Raw genomic sequence first — 27,500 nt, 5'->3', positions numbered from 1 at the left:
GTGCCCGGCTGAGACATCCCCTGCAGCCTTGGCCACACCGCACCACCACTCATAATAATAATAATAATAATAATAATAATAATAATAATAATAATAATAATAATAATAATAATAATAATAATAATAATAATAATAATAACAATAAGATACCCTACTTTTGCATTTATCTTGACGCTTCTAAACGTAACACACGCCGGGAAACCATTAGGAAGGTACAAAAAGAAGCAGCTCCCCATTCCCCCTCCCCCACCATCACCAAAGGCTCGGTCCCAGGGCAGGCGGCGCAGGCAGAGCGGAGGCCGGCGAGCAATACGGTAACGCTGCTGTCTCGCCGTCCACCATATTTCAGTCGGTTGTGATTGGGGCAGCGCGTCGTATTTCAGGCGTGTGTATAGAAGATGGGTCCTGCCTCATTCACGGGCCAGAAATACGGTAGTGGCCTGACACCTGAGCCGCACACCAGCCCGGAGGAGGAGCGGCGCGGCGCCCCCTCCCCCACCAACCCAGCCTCATGGGGTTATATATGTGTGTATGCGGAGAGTTATGGTGAAGTGGTGTGTGTGTGTGTGTGTGTGTGTGTGTGTGTGTGTGTGTGTGTGTGTGTGTGTGTGACCACTTTGACATCGCGCCGCAGGTTCTTCGCCACTCGAGGGTCACTGATCCCCTGATTTGTGTTCACTTTCTGGTTCCTAGACGTGCACTGCCTCCTCCCTCCTCCTCCTCCTCTTCCTGAGCCGATACACTCAGGCATTCCCGGCTCTCCTAACAGCCACCTCCAGAGTAACACACGCCGGTGCATTGTAATATTGTCTTTCTGAGGTATTGCTGAAAGGGCGGGTCATGGTTCTACATGGAGTGCCATCAGGAGGGAAGCTGACTCTGGCACCAGCGATGCGGTGTGGCGGGCGGCCCCTCGACGTGCAAGCCTGGCCAGAACTAAGGTCATTATGAGCTCCTCGGAATGCACGCGATGTAAAGTTTGAGTAGGGTGGACTTTTGGGGTTCGGGTCAATACAGATCTCGTGAAGGTAGACCAAGCTGTGACCCTCCACCTGCCTGCCACCACCACCACCACCACCACCACCACCAGCCTCACGTGGCCCTCAGCTCCCTGCCTTTGCCTAGTCCCGCTGGAGTGTTGAGGAGTATGCAGCGCCTTCATTGCCGCTGTAAACGCTCTGCTAATATTGACTGTCCGATGCTAAAGCTACGACGTGTGTAACTTTGAATATTTTGCAGATGTTAAAAAAAAAAAAATGAAATATAAAATAAACAAAAATAGGAAGGCCTCGCGGCGCGGCGGTGGAGTGACAACTGGCCGAGCCGGGCCAAAATTAGTGTAATTATGTAAGGTAATAAGATATACGAAAGTTAATGTTCTGCATGTTTTATGCATTCAGATCCACCATCAGAATATGCATCATCATCATCATCATCGTCATCATCATGACTATCATCACCATCACCATCATCATAACAAAAGTAGTAGTAGTAGTAGTAGTAGTAGTAGTAGTAGTAGTAGTAGTAGTAGTAGTAGTAGTAGTAGTAGTAGTAATAATAATAATAATAATAATAATAATAATAATAATAATAATAATAATAATAATAATAATAATAATATGAGTAATAATGATAACAATAACAATAACTAATTATGACAACACGAAGAAGAAGGAAAAGAAGACGTAAAAGAGGAAGAGGAGGAGGATGAGGAACACAAACGGTAATTAGCAAGTAAGAGTAATAATACATGAGCAATATGTGACACCGCAGGAGACACGTGGACGCCCCGCCAGGGTTGCCTACCACTGCCGTGACACCCAAGGAACATCGACCTGCCGCCCCTGAGCCACCACGACCCAAGCTGATGGTGGAGGTGGGCGGCGTGGACGTGCCAACACTCAGCCACACCGGAGAGACAATTCAACCTCGATCAACAGGACGCAGGCGATGTCTGAATTAACAGCGTCATCCAGCCCCTCGTGGAGACTCCAGACTATTTGGGGGGTTTAGGATGAGGCAGGGCGGGCAGGGAGTGTGTCCTGCTGCCCCGCGTCACCCTAGCTAGATGCTCATAATGAACTGGAAACACAGCGCGTCATCCCATCTACCACTGATGGCTGATCCCGCGGCCTATTTCCTGCTTCCACCCATTTCACCCTCATCTTGCTCCTCCCTCCGCGTCTCTTCTCTACCCATTCTTCCCTTCATCTTCCCGCAGCGGGTAATGCGTGTATGTGCATATGCTCCGCCATTTATCACCCGTCACGCTCCACGCCCTCGTATATCACAAGTAATACAGGCGGGGTCGATAACAGGTCTTTTGAAAGTGCCATGTGGAGCTGTAGACGGGGAAAAATAGTGCAATGCTATTGTGGGCGAGGCTGGTTCCAATTGTTTCTCGGGTGACGCAAACTACCACCTTCCTGGTTCTTATCACCTCGTTGGGTTGTTACCTGCGGTGGTTTGGTTCCGTCCGATACACACCGCCTGTCCAATACATAGCGGCTGATCGATCTATATAGGGTCTACTCCGGGCACGGGATCCGCTACTGAACGAGGGCGGCGCCGCACTCAGCCGCGGGGGAGCGCTCGCATCGTAACTTTTCTTCGACTCCAAAATTCGCTCGAATCGCTCGATGTGGCCAGCCCGTAAACCCGGCAACACTCGCGTCCCGACTCACCCGCCGACAAAGGAACTCCTTGATTCCCATTTCAAAACCTCAACTCCAAGAACCTATTCAACCATATATATATATATATATATATATATATATATATATATATATATATATATATATATATATATATATATATATATATATATATATATATATATATGCCCGTATTTCTATTTACTGTAATTATAGAAATAATAATAATAATAATAATAATAATAATAATAATAATAATAATAATGATAATAATAATAACAATAATAATAAAAAATAATAATAATGGTAATAGTAGTAATAATGATAATAATAATAATATAATAATAATAATAATAATAATAATAATAATAATAATAATAATAATAATAATAATAATAATAATAATACCAATAATAATAATGATAATAAAAATAACACTAATGATGATTATAATAATAAAAATAATAACAATAATAATTATAATAATAATAATAATAGTAATAATAATAATAATAATAATAATGATAATAATAATAATAATGATAATAATAAACAGTTAATTTATGTTGCAGTATTGATTGAAAATATGCATTTGTGTGTGTGTGTGTGTGTGTGTGTGTGTGTGTGTGTGTGTGTGTGTGTGTGTGTGTGTGTGTGTGTAATGAGATCTAAATGAAGGATGACATAACAGCATGAGCTCTGGCCGGCACTCCATAACGAGACTGAGTAACAACAGGCCGGCAGGGGAGGTGCAGGAGGAGGGGACAGGGAGGGAGGAGAGGAAGCATAACCCTAAGAACAGGGCGCAGCATGACGCATCACCACCACGTCTATGCTGCGGCCGGCGGTCACCTGCGCGACACTTGTATGCTGGCCAGCTTTCCCCGTGTATCGCGATACTTAATCTTCACACAATGTCCTGAGGTGCGCCGCGACCATGATGGATGCCCGTCACCTGCGTGGAGCCGCCGCCGCCGCCACCACTGAGGGTTGGCTTTCCATAAAGTAACCATCTGCAAAGCACCTTTTTGAAGCAGAGCTGCAAATTCTCATCTAATTTATATTTTTTAAAACAAATGTACTGTGACAAAACCCATAAAACGTGAAACATCTGTCCGGGATGCGATGGAGGAATGGGGAGGAGGAAGGGGAAGGGGAGTGTGCACGTCACGGGTATAGGGAAGGAGGGAGGGAAGGAGGGAGAGTGGGCGCGAGAGTGTGCCACTCTACACTGGACCTTAGCACCACCGCCGCATACACGCGGTGGACCGTCAGGCCTGAGCCTCTTCATCGCTTTTCTACTCGTACCTTCCTTTCCACAAGAGTTGTTGTCTGGAATGTTCATGTTCTCAGAGTGAGTGCTCTTCAGTCTTCCCTTTCCCTCCCTACCTCCCTCCCTACCTCCATACCTCCCTCCCTCCCTCCCTCCTAAGCCACCCTTTCCAGTGTAGCGCCCAATCAATACCTATATAAGTATCTGAGTTGCAAGTATTCACTCTCTACAATGACACTTGGGTGCTTCCTGTAATGAGCCTAACACCTGCCTCGCCTCGCCACACCTGCCAAGACACAGAACACATGCGCCACTCTCTCTCTTGGCTGACCACCTGCCACCGCGGACAAAACAAAGCAGGTGTGTCAGAGGAAAGTATAGTATGAACTCTGGAAGATCCAGATATATGGTTTCATTGATTGGTGGATAATGAATCAACAGGCAGAAAAAAAACACGGGGTTGTTTCTTGAGGCGATGTTGGTCTGGTAGAGGGAGACTTTGCTGCCTTGTGGCGTGTGTTTCGCGGGTGTTCCGTAGATAGGGCGGACTGGCGGGCGGAGGGTGGGACTGGCCAGCATCACCTTACCTCGACAAATGGGCCATGTGACCTGTAATAGGCCTGTATAAATCTTGGGGTGGCGTGGGTCATAATGACGGAGAATATTGAGTGTCGGACGAAGGGGTCGACGGTTCCTCCTTGTGCTTCCACTTTACTCACCACCACCAAGCCCTTCACTCCCCTTCCGCCAGTCCATCACTTCCACCCACCACCCATTGCTGTCCTGCCCTCCACCAACCCTCCCTTCCCCTTCCCTCCCCTCCCGGCGTCCCTGTCCCCTTCAACAACTTTGCCTGGCGCGTTTCGTTCCCCTCACCACTTAGCTCCTCTTCCCTCACCTCTCTCCCTTTCATTCACTCTTCAATAACTCCCATCCGTCCCCTCCACTTACCCATCAGTCACTCCTCCATCCATCCATCCACATCCGCACTCCCACTCACACTCACTCCAACTCTCTCTCTCTCTCTCTCTCTCTCTCTCTCTCTCTCTCTCTCAACACCCCACACAAACTCCCCAGCTCAGCACCCTCCTCCTCCTCCTCCCTCACTCACACAGGTGCTCCCTCACTCGATCACTGTCCCTCACTGTTCCTCCCGCACTATCTCACCCCTCCTCATCCCCAATTATCCCTCCTTTCTTGAATACACACACACACACACACACACACACACACACACACACACACACACACACACACACACACACACACACACACACACACGATTTTTCATTATACATTTTTCTTCGAGAGAGAGAGAGAGAGAGAGAGAGAGAGAGAGACAAGCGGCGAAAAGAAAGAAGATAAAACTTTACTGTTATCGTTATTATTGTTCTTTGACGTGTTAAAAGAACATAACTAATACTGCTATGGCACTTCCCCCCCCATCTCTCTCTCTCTCTCTCTCTCTCTCTCTCTCTCTCTCTCTCTCTCTCTCTCTCTCTCTCTCTCTCTCTCTCTCTCTGACCACCGCGGGACTAATAGCTTAGTTGCCGCACATTAGAGTGATAAAAGCCAAAGGTGATGTATATGTTTAAAAGTTCTGCAGAGGAAGAGGAAGGAAAGGCGTATCCCGAAGAGGAGGAGGAGGAGGAGGAGGAGGAGGAGGAAGAAGAGACGCGCGGTAGAGGGAAAGGCCTGGCAGTGTAGGAGGGGTGATGGGTGTTGTGGGGGGGGAGGGGAAAGGAAGGGGTTATATGTCGGGGAATGAGGGTTTGAGGGGAGCAAAGTTGCCAACGCTAACGTGAAGCTCGAGAATGATTGGCAAGGTTGCCTAATTTAAGACTAACAGCTGCAATACCACGCTCTTCTTTTCCTCCCTTCTCCCTCACTCTCTCCCTCCTCCCACTCTCTCTCTCTCTCTCTCTCTCTCTCTCTCACTCACTCACTCACTCACTCACTCACTCGCCCAGCCCCACACCAGTTACAAGCTCCCCCTATAATTGATGGTTATGGTTATAGCGATGGTAGTAGTGGTGGTAGTGGTAGTGGTGGTGGTGGTGGTGGTGGTGGTGATGGTGGTGGTGGTGGTGATAATGGGAGTAGCAGTGGTAGTAGTAGTGGTGGTTGTTATTTGGCGGGATATTAGGTTTTGGTTGACCAGTAGTAGTAGTAGTAGTAGTAGTAGTAGTAGTAGTAGTAGTAGTAGTAGTAGTAGTAGTAGTAGTAGTAGTAGTAGTAGTCGTAATTATTGTTATTGTTGTTGTTCTTTTTACTACAGAGAAAAGAAAGAGAAAAAATAAATCAACTACAGTAAATAACTTCAGATGTCCACGAGAACTTAGAAAAAAAAAAGAGTAACGTTGACAAACTAACACAAATAAAAAGGAACACTTCAATAAATCAAGGAAAAATATGACACCACTTTCTGTTGGTGTGTGGTGGGGAAGAAGAAAGGGGAGTGGGAGGGGGAGGGGTGGAGTGAGAGTAGCGAGTAAGGAGGGGAAGGTGTGAGGAGGATGAGAGGAAGAAAAGGTAAAAAAAAAAGCATGTAGAAAACATTTGGAGGGAGGAGACAGTGATGATGAGAGGGCCCCAAGGATGGAGGGAGGGAGGGGAGGGAGAGAGGAAGAGAAGGGAAGGAATGAGGGGAACGGGATGGGTGAGAGGAAGGTAAGATGGAGGAAGGAGGAGGAGGAGGAGGAGGAGGAAGAGGGTTAAAGTGAGAGAGGTGGAAAGTTGAGCGAGTTTTCTTTCAGTGAGGTAAGGTGAGGCGGGGCGGAGTGTGGGTCGGTAATGAGGGTCGGCTGTGGGGACGCTGCTGCTGCTGCTGCCCCTCCCCTGCTCCTCCCCGCCCCTCGCCAAGGCCACCTCTTATCTAAATAACCCAGGAACGTGTACGCTGATATTGAAGAAAATGTCCCACCTTGCCGCCCTCCTCGCGCCGCGTCGGACTGATGTACAGGGTAATGCAATTAACGCGCCGGCGGGGGTCTGGGTAGGGGCGGGGTGGGCGTGGTGGGAAGCTTGGCATGGGCGTGGTGTGAGGGTGGGCGTGGTGCGGCTGTTGTGTGCGTGTGACAGTGACGCATGCGGGCGGCTGTGGCGGGAATGTCCGTCGCCCTGAGCTGCCGCCCTGACAAGATATATATCCACCCATTACGGCCGGGTGGGTGTTAGGGACACCCATGGATATTAGACAACTTGACAAAATTTATGGACGTCTTTGTCGACAACGTGACAGGAGCGCATGGGGCGCCACTCAGTGAGGATACCGTCGGCCCCGCGGTCGGGGATCACGGGCAAGTGGCTCTTATGCGCCCTCAGACCCTTTGCCGAGGGCCTGTAGCCGCCCCAGCCCCGCACCAAGCGTAATCTTGGCATCAATGGAGGGCGTTGTGGGATATAAACCCTTACGCACACTGCGGGGCCGCCGGTAAATATCTGGTGTTCATGAGTGATTTGTGACCATGTCGAACAAAGAAATTTCCAGATGACCCCAGGCCATTAAAATGGGGGACTGGCTCCAGGGGTCATATATTACGGCATCTTGTGGGGCGACCACCGCCAGCAGATATGGAGGGACGGGAGGGCGCCTCTGCCCCTCACTCAGACTCCCTCGCCTCTCCGTCAACCCCCCCCCCAGACCATGTGCTGGCGTGGCGCACACTTACTCCCTCCTGCACCTCCCATGCCTCAACTCTAATTAACTTTACGCCGTGCTGCTGCTCACTACGGCACCACCATCACCCCTGCATCACATTTGTCCCCTCAGTGCACCATTACAACTCGCCTCCACAACACACTCTTACGCCCAACTTAAACCCGCCCCGCCCCGCCACGACTCGCCTTCTTCCCTGGCCTGTTAGAGACCTGCGTTTCCCCTTCATTCTTCCCACAATTCTTCACGCCCCCTATAACTCTCGCCATCACAAATTCCCTTTACACCCTTCATTCTGCCGCTTTTGTATTTGCCTCAGTGTCCATTAGTTTTTCGTCCCCTTTTCCCCTTTTTTCCTTCCCTTATCCTACGGAACAGGAACGGTCTTTAAATGTCCCTGTTAGGCAATACTATGCTCGTCACGTTCACACACACACACACACACACACACACACACACACACACACACACACACACCGGCGGCCAGAGTCACGCACGCTGCCTGAAGGAGGGAGAGTGAGGGCCTGGCCAGCACGTGGGAGCAAGCAGAGCACGTGCAGGGAAGTGCGCGCGCAGTTTTGCAACACCCGCGAGGCCTGTTGACAAACACGCACACACGCACGCACGCACACTCTCACTCATACATACTTGGGTGCCGCCTCCCGCGCTGTAAACACACTACGAAACTGGCTGCAGTGTACTTCCTGTACTACTGTAGCCTGACACACACACACACACACACACACACACACACACACACACACACACACACACACACACACCAAAATATTGTTTCCTAACTTCAATAATTCACTCCTGTGTTGTATTGCAGCATCTACCGAGTCTGTTCTCACGAGACATTACGTAATATAATACAACAAAGCCACAAGACATTGGTCAAAACAACACAGAAAATACACTCGCGTCAGAAGTGTGTGTGTGTGTGTGTGTGTGTGTGTGTGTGTGTGTGTGTGTGTGTGTGTGTGTGTGTGTGTGTGTGTGTGTGTGTGTGTGTGTGTGTGTGTGTGTGTGTGTGTGTGTGTTGTACGTGCAAGGCACTGCGCGCCACCTCCCGAGTCGTGTTGGCAAGGGCGGTAAATTGCCTGTGTGAGGGGCTGAGGGAAAGAGGGGATAGGGAAGGGTGGGGGGCCGAGGGGGGAACAAGGAGCTAACCCTCTTCCCAGCATCAAGCCAACTTCCGCCTTTTTTCAATATCCTTGGCGATCAGTGAACTCAGCGCGGGAGCAGCTGACGGAGAGAGAGGCTGCTTGCCCTTGAGGGCGTGAACACCGCGGAGGAGAGGCAGCCGAGGCCCGGACACTGCTGAGAGCTGCCTGGAGGAGCGCCGAGCGAGCGAACAATTCATCTCTGGGATCGAACCTTTATGACAAATCACGAACAGACGAGACAAGACGGAAGGTGTTGAGGGGCTGAGGGCGGGAGGGGCCCAGGCAGGGTGGGGAGGGAGGGGAAAGAATGGGAAGACGGGAAGGGAGGGGGTCGCTTGAATAAAGATGGTTTAGGTGAGACAATTTGTACAATCCGGGGCAAGAAGTAACCAAATCCGGGTGGCGAGGAAGTGGACCCATAAGGAAGATCCCGGGAAAATAAGCTGAGATAAGAGTGAGATACGGAGGAGCGGGACCCGAGAGACACGCGATCTCTCCAAAGACAAAGAAAGACAGACTTCGCAGAACGCCAACTTGAAGAAATCCTGGAGAGAGCCCGAAACACCAAACGAGACGCCGAAGCTCTGAGGATCCCCTAAGATCGGATCACCACCGGCAGAATAAACTTGGAGGGGCGGCCAGAGAGAGAGAAAGAGAGAGAGAGAGAGAGAGAGAGGGGGGGGGGAGAACGGTGGGGACTGGAAGGCTTGAGCGACTAGGGCAGCAAGAAGTCCTGGAGGCGAGAGAGCGTGTTGATAAAGGCCGGGCGGACGGGAGGGCCGACCGGAGGGCTGGCGGCGGGGGCATGGGGCTGTGAGGGTGTGTCGCGTGGCATTCATTGATCTGTCAGTCTGCTCGTCAGCCGCCCGTGCTGACACTCCAGGCCGGGAGGAAGACTAGGCAGAAGAGGAGGAAGAAGAGGAGAAAGAAGCGAAGGAGACTGAGAGGAGTGGGGAGGTGGAGGAGGCGGGGAGCGCACAAGACTCTTGGGAAGATAAAGCCGATGGGGTAGGGTAGGCAGGTCTTGGAGGAGGAGGAAGAAGAGGAAGAAGAAGAGAAGGAGGAGGAGGAGGAGGAGGAGGAGGAGGAGGAGGAGGAGGAGGAGGAGGAGGAAAGAAATGGAAGGGGAGAAAAATGTGTAGTTAGGAAGTAAAGGAAAGGAAAGGACTGTCTGGAAAGGAAGATGACGTTAAAATATAAGGAAGGACAGAGAAGAAAAGGTGGAGAGAAGGGAAGAGGGACGGGAGGAAGGGTGACAGGAAGGGCGGAAGAATTAAAAAAAAAATAGAAAGAACGAAGGGGATAGGGAAGAGAGGGTCAAGGAGGGAGGAAGGGAGGTGTATATTGGAAGTTCAGAAGGGAATGGGTCAGGGGAGGAGGGGAGGAGGGGAGGAGGGGAGGAGTGTGTGAGGGCGCTGGTGGAGACATTCAGGAAAGGCGGGTGTGGGAGGCAGTAAATGGATTAATAACAATTATTCTAGTGTGAGCTCAAGGGGACAATGAGGGAAGGAAGGCAGACCACCGGGACACCAAAGAGACGAGGCCAGGGAGGTTGACACACACACACATACACACACACACACACACACACACACACACACACACACACACACACACACACACACACTTTTTTTTCTCTGTGTGTGTGTGTGTGTGTGTGTGTGTGTGTGTGTGTGTGTGTGTGTGTGTGTGTGTGTGTGTGTGTATTTACATTTTATTCAATCAATTCCACGTGACTATATAAGCAGGACATAAACAAAAAAAAAACAGTGACAGCAACAAGAACACCAACAACAACAACAACAACAACAACAAAAAGATAAGAATGCGAAGACAGTTAGGAATGAATAAGATAAACAAATAAATACACAAATAAAAAAAAAAAAACACTTACGACGGTGAAAGAAAAATACCACAAAACGAGGAGAAATAAAACAAGAAACAAAACACACACAAGAAAAAAAACAACTCAACAAGAGCAAGACAAGAACTAAAAATGGGAAAGGCAAAACAAAAGGGGAAGAACAAAGGTGACGGAGGAGGAGGACGAGGAAGAAGGAGGAGGAGGAGGAGGAGGACGAGGACGAGGACGAAGAAGAGGCGAACGAGGAGAAGGCGAGGGTGAGCGTTGGGGGAGGGTGACAGGGAAGGCAATGTGAGGTAACTGGATTGATGACAATTATTCCTCTCTGACCTGCAGGGAGAGGAAGGTTCTTGCCCAGAGAGAAAGGCAGGTGAACCCGGGATATTGGATTACTGACACACCTCATCACAAAAAAAAGCAAAATAAAGACAGGAGAGACTGATAGCACGTGGGGAAGAAAGGAGGGAACGCTACAAACGACACAATAGAAAAAGGAGGCAAAGGAAAACATGATAAAGATATAAAACCAGGAATATGAAGCAGCGGAAACTGTAATTAATTAATAAAAAACACACAGGCTGGCGTAGAGAGAGAGAGAGAGAGAGAGAGAGAGAGAGAGAGAGAGAGAGAGAGAGAGAGAGAGAGAGAGAGAGAGAGAGAGAGAGAGAGAGAGAGAGAGAGAGAGAGAGAGAGAGAGAGAGAGAGAGAGAGAGAGAGAGAGTACATACACAAACACAGACACACACATGAGCACACGCGCACGCCAGACGAGAACAGAAGTAGGTAAACAAAGAACTGTATTTCCCCCGCGAGAGGATGAACCAAAAAGTGTTGGTTGTGAAGAGTAGCGGACAGAGGAGCGACGCGAGGAGGAGGAGGAGGAGGAGGAAAAGGAGGAGGAGGAAAAATAGTAGTAGTAGTAATAGAAGGAGGAGCTAAGATTCTTTCTCTCCCCCGCCCACTCCCTAATGCGGACAGGAAGTAGAATGATTTGGGGAGTAGCCACACTTCCCCTCAACACCTTCCCAACACACGCGGCACAAAGGAAGAAATAAAGCACACATCATCGCTACCTCTTCCTCCTCCTTTCTTCCTCCTTTCTCCTGCGTACCCACAAAAAGTCCACCCACGCATCCTCCACTATTTAACAGTAAAAATAAATAAATGAAACTAGAGGCAAACAGGAGACCCTAAGCAGTGTTTCCTCAAGGTACGAGGCGGCATCCCAGCTGAGACGAAGGCCATCTGAAGAAAAAGTAAGAAAAAACACAGGAAAGGTTCAAGAAAAGCCTAGCTACCCTGGTCACCAACACGTCTGTCATTCCACTATCGCAGCGCGCCATCCCGAGCCACGCACTGCTTCTGCTGGTGCTGGTGGATTGAGGGAGGAAAAGTTGAGAGAGGGAGGGAGATAGGGAGGGCTGTAACTAGATGAGGGGAGAGAAAGGGGAGCAGGAGGTGTTTCAAGATTTCTGAATGAGAGTTACGACGTGATGGGAAATAAAGTGACGTGAATTAGTGGAGGGAAGAAATTAACCAAGGCAAAAGTGAGAGTGTGAAAGAAAAAAAGAAATTGCAGTAAAGATTTCGATTAAATGTAAAGAAACAACGAGAGTACTAGCACTAATAATATGTGTGTGTGTGTGTGTGTGTGTGTGTGTGTGTGTGTGTGTGTGTGTGTGTGTGTGTGTGTGTGTGTGTGTGTGTGTGTGTGTGTATGTGATCATCATTATCATTACTTGTTACTATTATTATTATTACTATTATTACCATTATCACTAGTTATCATTGTTATTATTATTATTATTATTATTATTATTATTATCATTATTATTATTACTATTATCCTTATTATCATCATTATCATCATCTTCATGCTATTATCTTTATTCTTATTATTGTTTTTCTTACCATTACCATCATTATTACTTCATTATTATTAGTTATTATATTTATTGTTATTATCAGTACCACCTCTGCCACAAGAATCACCACCGCAGTGTCACCAGTAACAGTAACAGTGCAGTGATAACAAAAGTACTTTCATCACTTTTACTGTTGTTATTGTGAGAAACACTAATACAGTTCCCTACTGTAGCACTAACAGGAATTGTTTCATTAGTAAGGATAGTTTTAATATTATATAAAGAGATAATAAAACAGTAGCAGTACCATTTAAGGTAGTAGTAGTAGTAGTAGTAGTAGTAGTAGTAGTAGTAGTAGTAGTAGTAGTAGTAGTAGTAGTAGTAGTAGTAGTAGTAGGAATAGAGGTGGTGGTAGTAGTAGTAGTAGTAGTAGTAGTAGTAGTAGTAGTAGTAGTAGTAGTAGTAGTAGTAGTAGTAACAATAAAACAATATTAAACTCATTAACCTCTCCAGTACTGAGACACATTTTTACCTTGATTTTTGGGTATAATTAGACGATTTTATTGACTGGAAGATTAATGACCAGCGTCTTCACTATTTCAATTCCCCACATGAGTTTCTGAAGTTGTATAAAATCGCTAAATAGTAACCAGAATGAATAGGGAGATGCGTCCTGGTACTGAAGGGGTTAATGATAACGATAATGATAATGATAATAATAATAATAATAATAATAATAATAATAATAATAATAATAATAGGAATGGTAATAATAATAATGATGATGATAATAATAATAATAATAATAATAATAATAATAATAATAATAATAACAACAGCAATAAAATAATAATGATAACAATCGGTGGGTTGGAGGGTTGGTAGGGTGGCGGGGCGCGCGTCGCTGGGCCTGGCTGGGCTGGGCTGGCTATCTGAGATCCGGCTCACTCCGCAAAGGCAAAGATAACGAAATTGTTCAATAAGGAGTGATTTGAGCGAGAAAACCTGCTGCGAAATAATAATAAGAGCTGCAGACCACCTCAAAACAAGCGGGTCCTTCGTTCCCTGCTCTAAGTGGTTCAAAAATCAATACCGGTTTGAATCACTATCAACATTATACTTAATTATCGCCACTAGTACAGAATTACACACATTAACTCCACACAAATATAAAAAAAAAAAAGAAAAAAAAAAACCTGTCTTACACGCCAAGACTCAGCCACCGACATCTGATAAACTTAATAATTGTGAAGTTTTATATGCTTGCCAAACTTCAGTAATAAGCCTCAAACAGCTCGTCTCTGCCTTGGATGCTTTCTGAAGTACGACACGAGGATCGACCCGCTGAGAACAGACAGTGACACGCAGATCTCACTCCGGCCACTTCCAGGAATCATTTGTTTGAGAGGCGACTTTCCAGTGGGTGTCTGTCCGTCAGGCGCGTCGTCTCCGTGGAGTGACGGGAGATAATGCCTCGCGAAAAGTAAAGATGAAGACACGCACTCACTTTTGCTCGCAAGTCGATATAACCAATTCCTTTCCCGGTATTAGTAATGCAGCAAATAGCAATGTGAGTGTTCCTTACGATGGGCCGTAGCCTCATACATTCCTGGGCCATCGACACAACTTTGTAAGGCCAGGAAGAATTATTGGGGATAGACTCTCCTAACGCCGCCGCCTCCCTGTGCCGGGTCGTCGCGCAATCGGTACATCGGAGCGCCAGATATAAGCGAGTCAACGGTTCGGAACACGAGAGTCGTGCAATCCAGGTGAGGAGCTCGCCGGCGGGGGATCGCGGGACGCTTTCCTGTAGCGGCATCGGCGTGATGCTGATGATAAGTTATCTGTGGCATCGCGATTCGCGGGGAGACTCTAGCCACGAGGAAAAGAAGACCTGCAGGCAAAGAGAATGAGGCGAAGAGGCGTACTAGCACCTCCTCACGGCGACGGCGAAGGGCGAAAGGACATTATGCCCGAGCGGCAAGACACTAAGAAGCGGGAGGCTGAAAGGGGAAGTGAGGCACGGCGGAGGCCAGGGTAATGGTGGGTGGCGGTGCAGTGTTGCGTTGTAGTGGACTGGGCGAGATGGTGCCATGAAAGGCGGTGAAGGATTCTTTGCTCACTATTGTAGCATAAAGACGTTCTTTTTTTTTCTTATTTCTTGCAACCTTAGACAGCTGATCTGATTTCTCAGGCGTAAGTAAAAATAAGTAATATGATGACATTCATTTACAATATTTTTATAATTACTTTTTCAGAGGGAGCGCCTAAGGTCATTGTGAACGACATTACTAGAGTAGAGGCATCGGAAGGGCTGGGGGGTGCCGAGATGTGGTACTGAGGCGGGGGCAACAGGAGAAGGGGGGAAGGGAAAGAAGTGACCAAGACGGGCGGGAGTCGGTGCGGGTGGCGGTGGAGGAGGCTTAGGCGAGCGGTGAAGGCGGGAGATGGTCAAGACGGCGGCGGTGCGCGTGGTGGTGGAGGTGGCCTGAGCGGGCGGCAGCGACGGTGGTCCTGGTAGGGCGCTGGTCCGGTCGTCCAGGAGGGAATCATTGATCCTGTCAATCTGCCGTCAGTCCGCCTGCCCGCTCGGACCCCCCTCACCCCACAACCTCACGCTCCTTGTCAGACCCTCCTCTTCCTCCAGCTACTGTTCAGATGCTGAGGCCTCTTTCGCTCTGCCCTGACTCAGCTTCGTGCACTGTGTGTGTGTGTGTGTGTGTGTGTGTGTGTGTGTGTGTGTGTGTGTGTGTGTGTGTGTGTGTGTGTGTTTAAGGCCTTTCAGGATAATACAAAAAAAATTTTAAATCCAGCAAGGGTTAGGTTAGCACTTCCCTTCCTTTCTCCGTCCCTTCCTTGTCGTAACACAGGCCTCACTAGCGTTACTTATTTCCCGTTGAGATCTGCTACCAGCTTTTAGTCAAAATGCGCTTTCGGAACCTTTCTCCAGCTAACTTTATTTACCCCGAGAGTTGTGGAGGGAGCACCAGCAAGGGCCAACCAACTCCCGAGGCAAGTTACCTCTCGCTCCTCCTCTTCCTCTTCCTCTTCCTCTTCCTCCTCCTCCTCCTCCTCTCCTCTCTCCTCCTACAAGACCATTGCTATTTGCGCCAGCAGTAAATGCCTCTCCTCTCCTTTACTACAGCGTGAGTACATCTTCGCGTCATCCCGGCCTGGAAGTAATCTGACGCGCCCCTCTTGCTCTGCTGCTCCTCCACAGGTGCCGTAGGGCCGGAGGGAAGGGGAAGAGGAGCTGGGAGGGTGTGAGTACTTCATGACCCGCACCAACACTGGACATGCACACTGCTTTCGCCTTCGTGTGAGGTGATAAAAAAAAAAAAAATCTCCGCATCACATAAGAGCGAAGGCCGACAGACGCTGACTTTTCGCTAAAATAATAACATGTTAGAAGGAAAGAGAAGTAAAAAGTGGAAGAAACATGGGAAAATTCTAAACTCTCTCTCTCTCTCTCTCTCTCTCTCTCTCTCTCTCTCTCTGATGCAGCCGGCCGCTCATCCGCCTGAAATTATCCACCGTCTCTCGAGAAAGTTGAGAATAATCCTGGCGGAGTGGTGGCTCGGAGCGTCACCTGTCCGTCTTCCCCTTGGTGTCCGTCAGGGTGGCACGTCGGGCCTCTGTCTGCCTGTCCGCCTCTCGCTGTCCGCCCGTCCGTCTGTCTGTCCGTCTTAAGCTTCCTCGCCCGCCACACCACCGGGTTTTCTTACATTCTTGGTCTTTACATAGCGCGCCTCAACTGTTTGTCTGTGACGCTGCTGGAAGCCTCGACTCTCTTCTCCGTTCCTAGACTTGTAATTATTATTTTCTCTCTCTCTCTCTCTCTCTCTCTCTCTCTCTCTCTCTCTCTCTCTGGAATATCTTTTTCTCTATATTTTTGTTTCAATTAACATAAGCTTTTTTTCATATTACGTTTCCCGTTCCATTACGTTTTGTGCAATGTGAAATAAATTGTTAATTATTTTCTTTGTTGCGTGTTTTATTCATATGCTTTATTATACGAAGCGGCTAAATAGAAGTTTCTCTCTCTCTCTTTCTCTCTCTCTCTCTCTCTCTCTCTCTCTCTCTCTCTCTCTCTCCGTAACTTTCCGCTCTTCAAGGTGTCATTTTTCATTGTTCATCCAGAGGTTCCTTACGTCTTAGTTTCCTTTCGCCGTTAAGCCTAATACTCTACTCTAATGGTCTAATTATATTTACTAGCCTACATCCCACTAGTACACATTTTGGGTTTCTCTCTCTCTCTCTCTCTCTCTCTCTCTCTCTCTCTCTCTCTCTTCTTTCCTCTTTCTCCCTCCCTCCCTCTTCCCCACATTGATCCCGGGGCCGCGTTGCCTCCCCCTCTCCCTTCCCCCCGTCATGGCCGTCCTCTCCCAACCACACATCACTCACTCAGACCCCGTCCGTCCAGGGGTTAGGCCGACACGCCCCGCCTCCTCCTCTCTCTCTCTCTCGCCTCCCTCTCTCTCTCTCTCTCTCTCTCTCTCTCTCTCTCTCTCTCTCTCTCTCTCCTCTGCTCCTTACGCGGGCTTGGTCCACCTCGCAGCCGCCGCCACATTTCGCCAGGCCGTCAGTGTGTGGCGCCGGAAAAGCCCCTCACTGCTTGTACTAGCGGCGCGACGTTTCACTTGCTACGTTCTCTATTTTCCTCTTTTTCTATATCTCTACCTTCTCCCCTCGTCCTGCCGCCTCCCACTCCCCTCACTCTCACCCTCAACCTCTTTCTCCTCCTCCTCCTCCTCTCCTCTTCGTTCTACTACCACTACCTCCTCCTCCCTCCTTCCTTTCTCCCTCCCTCCCTCCGGTTCCCCTACTCTGGTCTCTCCGCTAAGATTCATTCGCTGCCAAAATGTTTCGTTTAAGGAGCGCTTCGCCTCTTAAGTAACACGGCAATCTTCCCCTTTCGGTGTTTTTAACCAGTGCGATCTCCGTCCTTCTCGTCTTCGGTTATCAAAAAAGAAAAAGAAAAGGTAACGCAGGTACGTCTATTATAAACAAAACAAAGCTCGTCGGGTAAACTCTGAAAATAAACAACCACTGCTGGAAGGTCGAGCGTGAAAAGCCATTTAGAATTTCATTCGGAATCAAAACCTACCACAATGCTGCTCGTAACTCTTTCAGCGATGATATTTGCTCATTGTTTTACCTCTGCCAGGAGTGGGGAGGGGGAGGGAGGTGGCTGGAGAGGGGATGTTAGGGGATGAAGGAAACACATGTCCCGAGAACAAGAAAACATTTGCTTCCGTATTCCAGGGAATCTGGAGGAGCAGTCAACGGCGACCTCCAGTCTGAGGGTGACGCTTGTGTAACACGAGCGAGGAGCTGAACGAGGGGAAAGAATAAGAGTGGCGGGGGTGGAGACCTCTGATGGCAGCCCGGGAGGGTGAGTGTTGGGGGCTCGGGGGCGGGGGATGGGGACCGGGGAGGATGAAAGGGTGCGAGAGGGAGAGATGAAGCGACGAGGGAAGGTTAGGAAAGTAGCATGAGACTTTTGGCAGAAAATAAAAGAAGAGCGATAGAAAACGTGACGGGAGGAAGTGTAGGTCCGGGAGACGCGAAGTGAAGGTGACTGAGGCTGTCTCGAAGCTCAGGAACTTTAGAGGGAGACAGTGAGGAGGTGAAACGCATACTTTATGAGCAAGCCGAGAAAAAGACCGTGTGGAGGGTGGCAGTACGGGTGTTTACAGTTTTTACTACAAGTTAGTGGGCGGCAGATTGAGGTAAACGTGCGGGTGTATGGTAATGTGGTGGGACGTGAAGTGGAATGGTTTGGTGCGGTGGTAGCCGGATGTTGGACAGTCCAGAGGAGTGATGGATGCCTGGCGGTGGACAAAGCGGCTGAGTGACGGATGGTTGACAGAGCTGATGGATGGATGGGCGGATGTAGGCCGCCTAGCAACGCCCACCATCTCTACTACTGCACCCCGCCGTCTTGGCCTTGTGTGTGGGGAGCTGGGGCGAGGGGTGTGGGTGGGTGTAGGTGGAGGAAGTGTTTCTTATTTAGTAAAAAGTTGAGTGATAAGTGAGTGAATGTGTGTGTGTGTGTGTGTGTGTGTGTGTGTGTGTGTGTGTGTGTGTGTGTGTGTGTGTGTGTGTGTGTGTGTGTGCTCTCGCTTCGCCTCTCGACGCAGTCAGGACAGCACAGCAGGTGAAGGCGAGGTGCAGCAACACCGCATCGCACTCTCCCTGCAAGACGTCTCGGTGGCGCTAACAACACCAGTCAGTGTCCGAGGCGATGATGTGTCGAAGCTGGGAGTGACATCGTGAAGATTCAGCGGCGGCGGGTGAGGCTTGGCGGAGGATGCGAGCTGGAGTAGCGTTGCGTGGTGGGGGAGGGAGGTAAGGGGAGCTAAGGGACAGCGGCGCCCGAGTATGTAGTAAAAGTGTGTCCGTTGTCTGTGTCCGCAGCTCACCCTGATTCTGTCTGGTTATATAACTTTAGAAAATTTGCGTTAATTCCTCGGCAGCATCACACTCGCGTCCTTGAGGAAGGCGCTCACACACCGCGGGCAAGATAGCAAGGTCGATATGTGCTACACCAAAACGTATGACAAACATTTATAAATTTCTGGCGACCAAGAAGCCAGCCTCGCCGCCTACTTGTGGATCTAGAGAGTTTTTTCTGTCACATTTTTCCTTTCCGCCATGTAGCCAGTTCGAGGTGGCGTAGTGTAAGAATGATGCAGCAAGATAATCTTAATCTGCAACAAGAAAACCGAACGTTCTCAAAAGTTAGTGGATTTGACTGAGGCGAGGCTGAAGCGAAGCGGCACCAGAGGCACAAGTTCCTTCGCTGCGCAGGTCGCCACCACGGCCAGCAGATGCTCCCTGCGGCCACTCCACAGCGCACAGGCACACAAACCATCGCACTTTCGCGGCCAACACTGCATCACACACTCTCCGCCCATCAGTCTGCAGGGACAGAGCGGGGCGGGACGCTGTGTAGTTCCTGATAAGCCACAAACACTATTCCCAACCACGAGTAAGTTTTCTTGGTTCCCTGCCAGTCAAAGAATTCAATTCTTCATTACCGTGAAATGTATCTTTTGAGTTTTCTTTTCCTTAATGTTCGCCCGTACATTAGCAAAAAATCTCTCAGAAATATTCCGATGTGAAAAATGGAATATTAGATAAAAAAAATCAACAATCAAAATGAATTCCATGAAAAGCCGAGGTGTACACGTGACCGCTGCAAGTTATCACCACAAATAAAATTTTGATACTGTGATGAAAGTTTATGGACTGAATATGATGCCACATTTATTACGGGAATCATAACTGTTGTTGATATTTTCAAAATTAACCGTATCTACTGACCATTTCCTTTTGGGAGCATTGCAATCAAACTGTAGTAATAAATATTGTCAGTTCAAGTCTGAGGCAACAACATAAATATATATAGTGAATGAGTCAGCCGCGAGCCCCGAGGAGGGAGAGCCGGGCGGCGGGTCCCGGTAAGGCGACCCGCCAGAAGCATGGTGCTAATTAATCAAAGTGTTGGCTTAGCAGATGTCTACACGGCCAGCGATACCTAATACCCCAGCCACCTCGGCCACCGACACACACCACAAAAAAGAAAAATTTGCACAATATATATTCTCCGAGTATTTGTGGCATGCGTTCCGTGGGTGCTCCGTGCAAAGTCTTCCTAGACAATCTGAGTTCAGATAAAAATACGAAAACCAAAATAATTAAAAATAAAAATCTGACAAAAAAAAAATACTTCCAGAGCTTGCCGAGGGTGCCAATAACTCCCCGCCAGGAGCGAGGTGTCCCTCACACCCGAGCTTCATTCCCTGAGCTTCCATCCTTCAATCCTAATTCAACAAATTAATATTTCATTTCCTACGCTTTGTTTTTTCTTTTTGTGTTTCGTTGCTTATCCCAACAACCCTTCCTCACCTAGCAATGTATCACGCCGCCTCTCCTCCTCTGCCTTCCTCCCACAGCAGCATGTCAGCCCGCTGCTGTCGAACCCAGAGTGCCACTCGCGCCTGTCACTCAGGGAGTCATCCTGCCCGGTGTGCCGTCTTTGCCGCTGTGGGCGCCTTCCTACCAACCCTCGCCCCAGTCTTTCATAAAGCAGGTGTTTCAGTGTGTCTTCAGTTAACGTAAAAACATACATCAAGACATAAGTAATTTCCCTACACTGCCACAGGTGCCACACATCACCAGTGCCACACCTGCAGCTGCTGGGCTGGCCCCGTCACTGTGGACCTGCTACCCTCGCCTGCCCTCCCTGCATCACATAATACAACACTAATTTAAATGTGCAATCTTTCTTAGTTCCCAAGGAAGCTTCTCACACCAGTCAGCCCTCCGCCCATCCCTCACTAGCCTTCATTATCTCCTGCTTCTCTCCCATCTCCTGTCTCTCAGCAGCCCTCACTCTCCCCTCCTTGTCTCGCTCTCCTCAGCTAAATCTTCCTAAACTTCGCCTGTCTTAACAAGCAATGGTCGTTTTTCTATATTCATCTTCCTTCACTCAACTGAGGCTTGACTCCAACCATGCCATGGTGCCATGGTGTGTGTGTGTGTGTGTGTGTGTGTGTGTGTGTGTGTGTGTGTGTGTGTGTGTGTGTGTGTGTGTGAATTTAATACTATTATTGCTGAAAACGAATTAAATAAAAAGTGATGATGGTAATTATGATGATAATAACAATAGTAATAACAATGATTATTATTGCCATTATAATCATTATTACATATTATAGTTATCATTATTAATATTATCACCATCATTATTATCATTATCTTTATTATTATTATTATTATTATTATTATTATTATTATTATTATGATTATTATTATTATTATTATTATTATTATAATCATTATCTTAACTATGATTATCATCGTCGTCATTCCGATCACCATCATCACCAGTATAATCAATAAACTTACCCCTCTTAACACACACAAAGAAACCCTCATAGCTGAACTGCCTCCGCTAGAAGCCTTCCCTGCCAAGGGAGTCTACATCAACACTGCCACCACCACCACCACTGTCAAGCCTCAGGTCAGTACTCTGTGTGTCCTCCCTTCAAAGTCCGCTACATACAAGTGTTTCAAGCCAATACAGGCGAATGGTGGCCTTCCTACAGTCCACCAGTGGCCCATGGCCCGGCCAGCGTGACGCCCGCGACATCCCAGGTAAGGCTGATCGATGGCCCCCTCACACTCCTTGCGGCCGCACTGGACTCCATTAACAAGTTATTTATCCTCATTATGAAAGAAAACCACACTAGGCCTTCCGTCCAGATAACCTGCCAGCCCAGTGCCCGAGGGAAGGCCGAGTACCGCGGACAAACAAAGCAGCAGCAGCAGCAGCAGCCTGGCACCACGAGGCTTGAGTGCGACCGCCGCCAGCTCCTCAGGAACTAATACACAAGTAACTGGCACAAAGAAGAAACTTGTCAGCTCTAATTCAGCGTGAAGGAGTGAAGAGAGCGCAGCGCCAGCCGTCCACATGTACTGTAGGGGAGGGCGCTCCCTGGCCACTAGAGGCTGTCAAGGGGCACGCCGCCAACCAAGCTGTCCGCGGTGTTGGTTACTCAAAATAATTAGTTATTAATTATGATGAAAATGTTCATAACTATGATTGCGATTCAAGAAAACGCAATCTTATACCAAGTTGGCAATGATGCCCAGAATATCGATTTTTTTTCTCTTCTTGACAAATAAAGCATTCAAAAGAACAACAAACACATCTATCAGGTGCTCGCCCCTCTGAGGAACACTTCCTGCAGCAGCGGCGCCTCCACCACGCTGCCTCTGTCACTCACCAACCATCACACACACACACACACACACACACACACACACACTTCCATCCCACAAACATTAGTCTTGCTAAATTAATACATATTTTCTAATGCACACACACGTGAAAATTACATAAAGCTGCTGCTGCGCCAGCACACTCTCAACTAAACTACAGAACAGATAAAGTATAACATTTTGTATTAAGTACAAAAAAATTTACACGTGTATATATATGTATATATATATATATATATATATATATATATATATATATATATATATATATATATATATATATATATATATATCATTATTATTATTGTCATATCAAAATCTATGTATCTGCCTGATGTACATTTTTGAAGTACTGTAATGTTTGTCAGTGTTGGTTACTAGAAGACAACTCGCCGTCCTCCCTCTTGCTTCGAGTTGCTCATCGTGCCTCACCATCTGTCTTTTGCTTCATTCTTTTTTCTTTCCTTTTTTTTTCAGCGTCCGGCGAGCCAGCTGTATGATTCCGTGAGTCACAAAGTGGCTAGCAATGTTTACAGTAATATGTTGAAGTCCACAACGCTCGAGCAGGACAAGGGAAAGATGAATGCGGCGAGGCAGTGATACATAGCCTACCTCCTTGAGCATTATTTCGTAGTGTTGAAATCCAAGTCTTCCACAGCCCTATCACGGGGACGCGGCCCGGTGGTCCGGCCCACTCTGCTGCCACACTGCTGAGATGCCTCTAGGGGAGCAGCACACCGGTGGGCGGCGCTTTTTCTTATTCATTTATTTAGCTATTTACCTATCTCTTTGTGCCGGGAGGTTAGGGAACATGACAAGGACGGAGTGGATTACAGCCGATATATTGGTGGCTGACACAAAAAGAAACAAAGGAAGATCACAATTCAAATTTGAAATCCAACAATATATTAGATAAATACTTGAGCGTGCCGTCGTCCCAGAAACACATTCATCTCAAAACTGTCCTGAATCACCCTGAAAGAGTTGTGGCCAGGCAGAATGCAGCGGGCGATCACGGAGCGTCCCTGCCAAGCGGTGGTGAACTAAGCAAGGCCTCCCTGTGCCTGCCGCCTGACTGCTTAGCTGCATCGTCAGTGTTGCAGAGAGCGCGGACACCACAAGATATTCATATTTCCATATCTTAAGGCCTTCCTGTTAGCGCCACAGGGATTTTTGCTAGTTCAAACTTGAAGCTAAGCAAAGGTGAGGAGTGGCGCCGCTAAGCTCCTCCCGCAGGACCGCTCACCTGCTCATTGGTTCAGTGCGTTGTCGGGCTCGTGCCCCGCCCTCCGCTGCAGCTCAATTGTCGGATGAGATGATTACAACAATCTTGCAACAATCGTGTAAGGCCGAACATAATGGAAAGGAGGAGGCAGGATTGAGGGGATCACTGCCTATACGGCATTTCCTGCATGGATACGTAATGAAGTGTTATCACCAGAAAACGGGCAGTGGTGTGTGCCTCCCGCTGCCGAGCACTGTGTGATGCACTGCGCTTCACCGCGGCCTGCAAGGAGAGGGACAATCCTCACAAGCAAAAAAAAATGACCTGCAGATTCTGCCATCTCCTTGTGTCGGTCACGCTATTCGGCCATAAGGTACGGGGCGGACACGAGCTGCGCGGGGCACGGACCGTCTCACTTGTTGACACCCTGGCCAGGGGCGTCGGTCAGGGCCGACGCTGAGTCCACAATACCACTAACTCGGGGAAAATATATTAAATGAAATATTATCCTTAGTTATTTAATTGTTGGCGTAGTGGAAACAGAAGCGTAATATTTTGCAATATATTAGACTCAAGGCTGTGGAGTTACTAAGAGCAAGAAATGGATTATATTGACAAGAAAGCCTTTCCTCACGATTATGATTATCTATCTATCTATCTATCTATCTATCTATATATATATATATATATATATATATATATATATATATATATATATATATATATATATATATATATATATATATATATATATATATATATATATATATATATATATATATATATATCAATACCTGGCTGTTGCCTCATTATTAAATTAGACACATTAAAAACCACCTCTTATAGCAACAACAAAAATTAGCCATTGTGAAAAATGGCATCCTGGGAACACCACCATCCCTGAAAGTGTCAGCACCACACCTGAAAGTGTCAGCCATTACAACTCAAAGAACATTTGCTTCATTTTTGAGATTAAAAGCACAACTGAAGCTGCTTAATACCTTCTGTACACATAACTCCGCTTTTTATCGATTGGACCAAAGCGAGCAGCTCGGAGTGAGGTAGACTGAGGAGCTGGAGGGTAGGAGGGAAGGTGACACTGGTGCAGCCACCGCCCAGCAGCCCACCGGTGGTCTGCTGGTGCCCCTGGTTGGCACTGACCATTCGCTGCCTTCTACAGTTGTGTCCAAGACTAATGCGGTGGCTGACCCCGCCACTTAAACATAAATCAAGGACTAAGAAACTCTACTTTTAAAACCTTAAACTAGCTCTAACTTGTGGCAAGAAACAAAAATACATCAGACAGGTCCGCGCACACACACACACACACACACACACACACACACACACACAGAAACTGATACATAAAAAGCCCAAGAAAATATAAGACAAGAAAAAAAGTTAACATATTAAGGAATTTAAGATATTCTACATCTGAGAAGACCGAATCTCAACTCCGTGAATACCAACGAATCAAACAACAAAACACACACTTGCTACACAAAGAACATCTTAGTCAGCTGAGAAAAAGTTCCCCCTGATGCCTTCCATTTTTATTTAGATGACAGGCTTCCCTTAAGCGCTGTACTTTTGTTGATTCGAAAGGGACTCAGCAAGGGCCAGTCAGTTCCTTGAGTGTGGGGAGGTGGGTGTTGCATGCTGCCACACCCCGCAGCGGCTTCTTCAGGTTGTTCCTCCCCTTACCCCAAGGAAAAATACTCCACTCTTTAGTACTCGTTTGACCACGAAGGGTTGCATGGCCACCTTTTGAAATTCATGATGTATTTAGTTGTTGGCTTTACTTGCCAGCCCCATGTCATTGATGCATTGCTTCCTTCGTGAAATAAAATAATGTGCAATTTCCTCAGTTATTCTAACAGAATTTGGTCATAAGTCCGCTTGGGTGAAAGCTGCGTTTTGCTGATGATGAATGAAACTTTACCACATGAGACAATTGAGTGCAGGTTGCTTGGAGAGGGGAGGGGGCGGAGGTGGAAGTCACGGTAAAAAAAAAAAAAATGCTGACTTCTCTAAGGGTCAGAGCTGAGACAGTTGTGATCAATACTATATACTTTTTAGCGCTTCTAGCCACACCGAGACGAGAAACATAACCCACAGTATAGTGAAAATATGAAAACCACAGCCACCACGGACCACCAGCACAAACAACACAACAGTGACAACAACAAAAACAACAAACACAAACTTGATGAAAACATGAAACGAAACTTTTTCTCATCTTTCTGCCGAAACAGCCAATAAAGTGACCACACCATTTATTTTGTGGCTGTGACGCCCCTCGCACCACAGCACGTGGCTTCTTGAGGCCCGACACTCACACCCCCGAGAGGCGGCACCCCACGCAGCACCTTTTAGTTCGACAGAAGGACGCCCCCTCCCTCCCCTCCCGAGCAGGAAAACTTGGTGGGGACTAAAGTTGCCCACCACTGCTGCGAGTTTGGTGGGTGAGTTTGGCGAAGGCTACTTGTTGAGTGTTGGCTGGCAGGGTTTGGCACGAGAGGCACCCTAGGAGGTCCTGCGTCGCTTTGCTACTGTCGACCAACATGAAAAAGTGAACACGGAACAAACTATCACTAATGCACTGCCACTTGCCATTAAGTTTTAGGTCACATATATCTATTCACCTACCTACCCATATATATATATATATATATATATATATATATATATATATATATATATATATATATATATATATATATATAGACACACACGTAATGGCAATGGAATGTAATTACGTGAGTTTGTGTTGGGTGGTATCAGATTGACAGCCGGCTTGCACTGGGTGTCACACAATGCAAAAGGACTCGTGCTGATAATCGCAAGGACAAAGTGGTTCAAAGTGATGTTTTCACCAAGGGTTGCGTCACGAGCCACCACGTGCAGCAGCTACACTCGACCTGGCGCTGGCCACCCGCGGCCACACACCGCTCCACCCGTGCTGCCCTCACGCCCTCACACTCTTGCGATCCACCACCAAAACTTAACCGACTTAACGAAAGAAAAACCGAGTGTGTGTGATAAGAAATATGACACACACACACACTTACACACACATTTACACACACACACACATACACACACACATCCAAACACACACTTTGTCAAGTTGTTACTTACATTTCATGCGTTTAGGGCAATCCTGCTTCCTTCGTGGCATCTTGGTTGGACTCGACACTTGGGGCGCAGCTCAGCAGAGGTCGAGTGAATCCTTCCAGACTTGGAACAATGACACTTCAACAATACCAAACTATTGCAATCTCCAACTTCCAAGTACATACGCACTTGCTCACAGCTTCATCGTAAAATTTATGCTTCTACACTCACTGACACATTATGTATCCAACATGTATCCACTGATCATGCACACGCCTATTCCAACCACAATGAATATTGCAAGTTAACCCTTGCAACACCGCCTAAAACCATGCCAGTGCGCGGCTCGCATGGCGGCACATCCTCCCGCTGCACCAGGTTGTCAGAATCTAAACGTTCCTGTCTGTCTTGGGATGTCATCTGTTCGAGAGGAGGAGTCTGGCGTAAATATAGGCGGAGCTTTGTGACGTATCCCCGATGTAGGCGTTCCGTGCCGACGTCACCGCAAGGGAGGCGGACCCCAGCAGTGAACTCCTCCTCCAGAGTGCGCTACGGTACAGATGATAACGACGGTCTTCATCGCTTATTTTATCCATTCACGGAGCAGTTTATGAAGGTAGGTGCATAACTACAATATCATGGAGTAACCAAGAATGTCCCGGTGCATACAGACTGGCTTGAAAGAACGTGGCTGGCTGGTGAGGGGCAAGAATACGTTTGGCGGTACCTCTGAATCAGTCAGTATCGCATCTAACATGGCGTACCGTACCCGGTGAACCAAGTCATAAATCACGTTATTTCTTCGTTATTAGGAATTATTTCACAGTAACAGTTTTTCAGTGTATAGGTGAAGTCCTGAGGCACCTTTAAGGACAGGTGTCGA

General features: G+C 47.7%; 2 protein-coding genes across 2 annotated transcripts in view; one reads left to right on the top strand and one right to left on the bottom strand.

The window, feature by feature from the left end:
* The window catches only part of LOC123517014 (protein tiptop-like), a 393,963-nt gene extending 366,949 nt beyond the window's left edge, over window positions 1-27,014 (bottom strand). The window contains exon 1 of the mRNA XM_045276831.1: window positions 26,642-27,014. Within this exon, the coding sequence (XP_045132766.1) occupies window positions 26,642-26,681 (40 nt within the window). The 5' untranslated portion in view covers window positions 26,682-27,014. The remainder of the gene's footprint in view (window positions 1-26,641) is intronic.
* A 128-nt stretch (window positions 27,015-27,142) lies between these two features.
* The window catches only part of LOC123517013, a 27,970-nt gene continuing 27,612 nt past the window's right edge, over window positions 27,143-27,500 (top strand). The window contains exon 1 of the mRNA XM_045276830.1: window positions 27,143-27,233. The gene's annotated coding sequence lies outside the window, so the exon portion shown is untranslated. The remainder of the gene's footprint in view (window positions 27,234-27,500) is intronic.

This window comes from Portunus trituberculatus, chromosome 41 (assembly GCF_017591435.1).
Source record: "Portunus trituberculatus isolate SZX2019 chromosome 41, ASM1759143v1, whole genome shotgun sequence".
Lineage (NCBI taxonomy): Eukaryota > Metazoa > Arthropoda > Malacostraca > Decapoda > Portunidae > Portunus > Portunus trituberculatus.
This window is presented reverse-complemented; position numbering and strand designations above follow the sequence as displayed.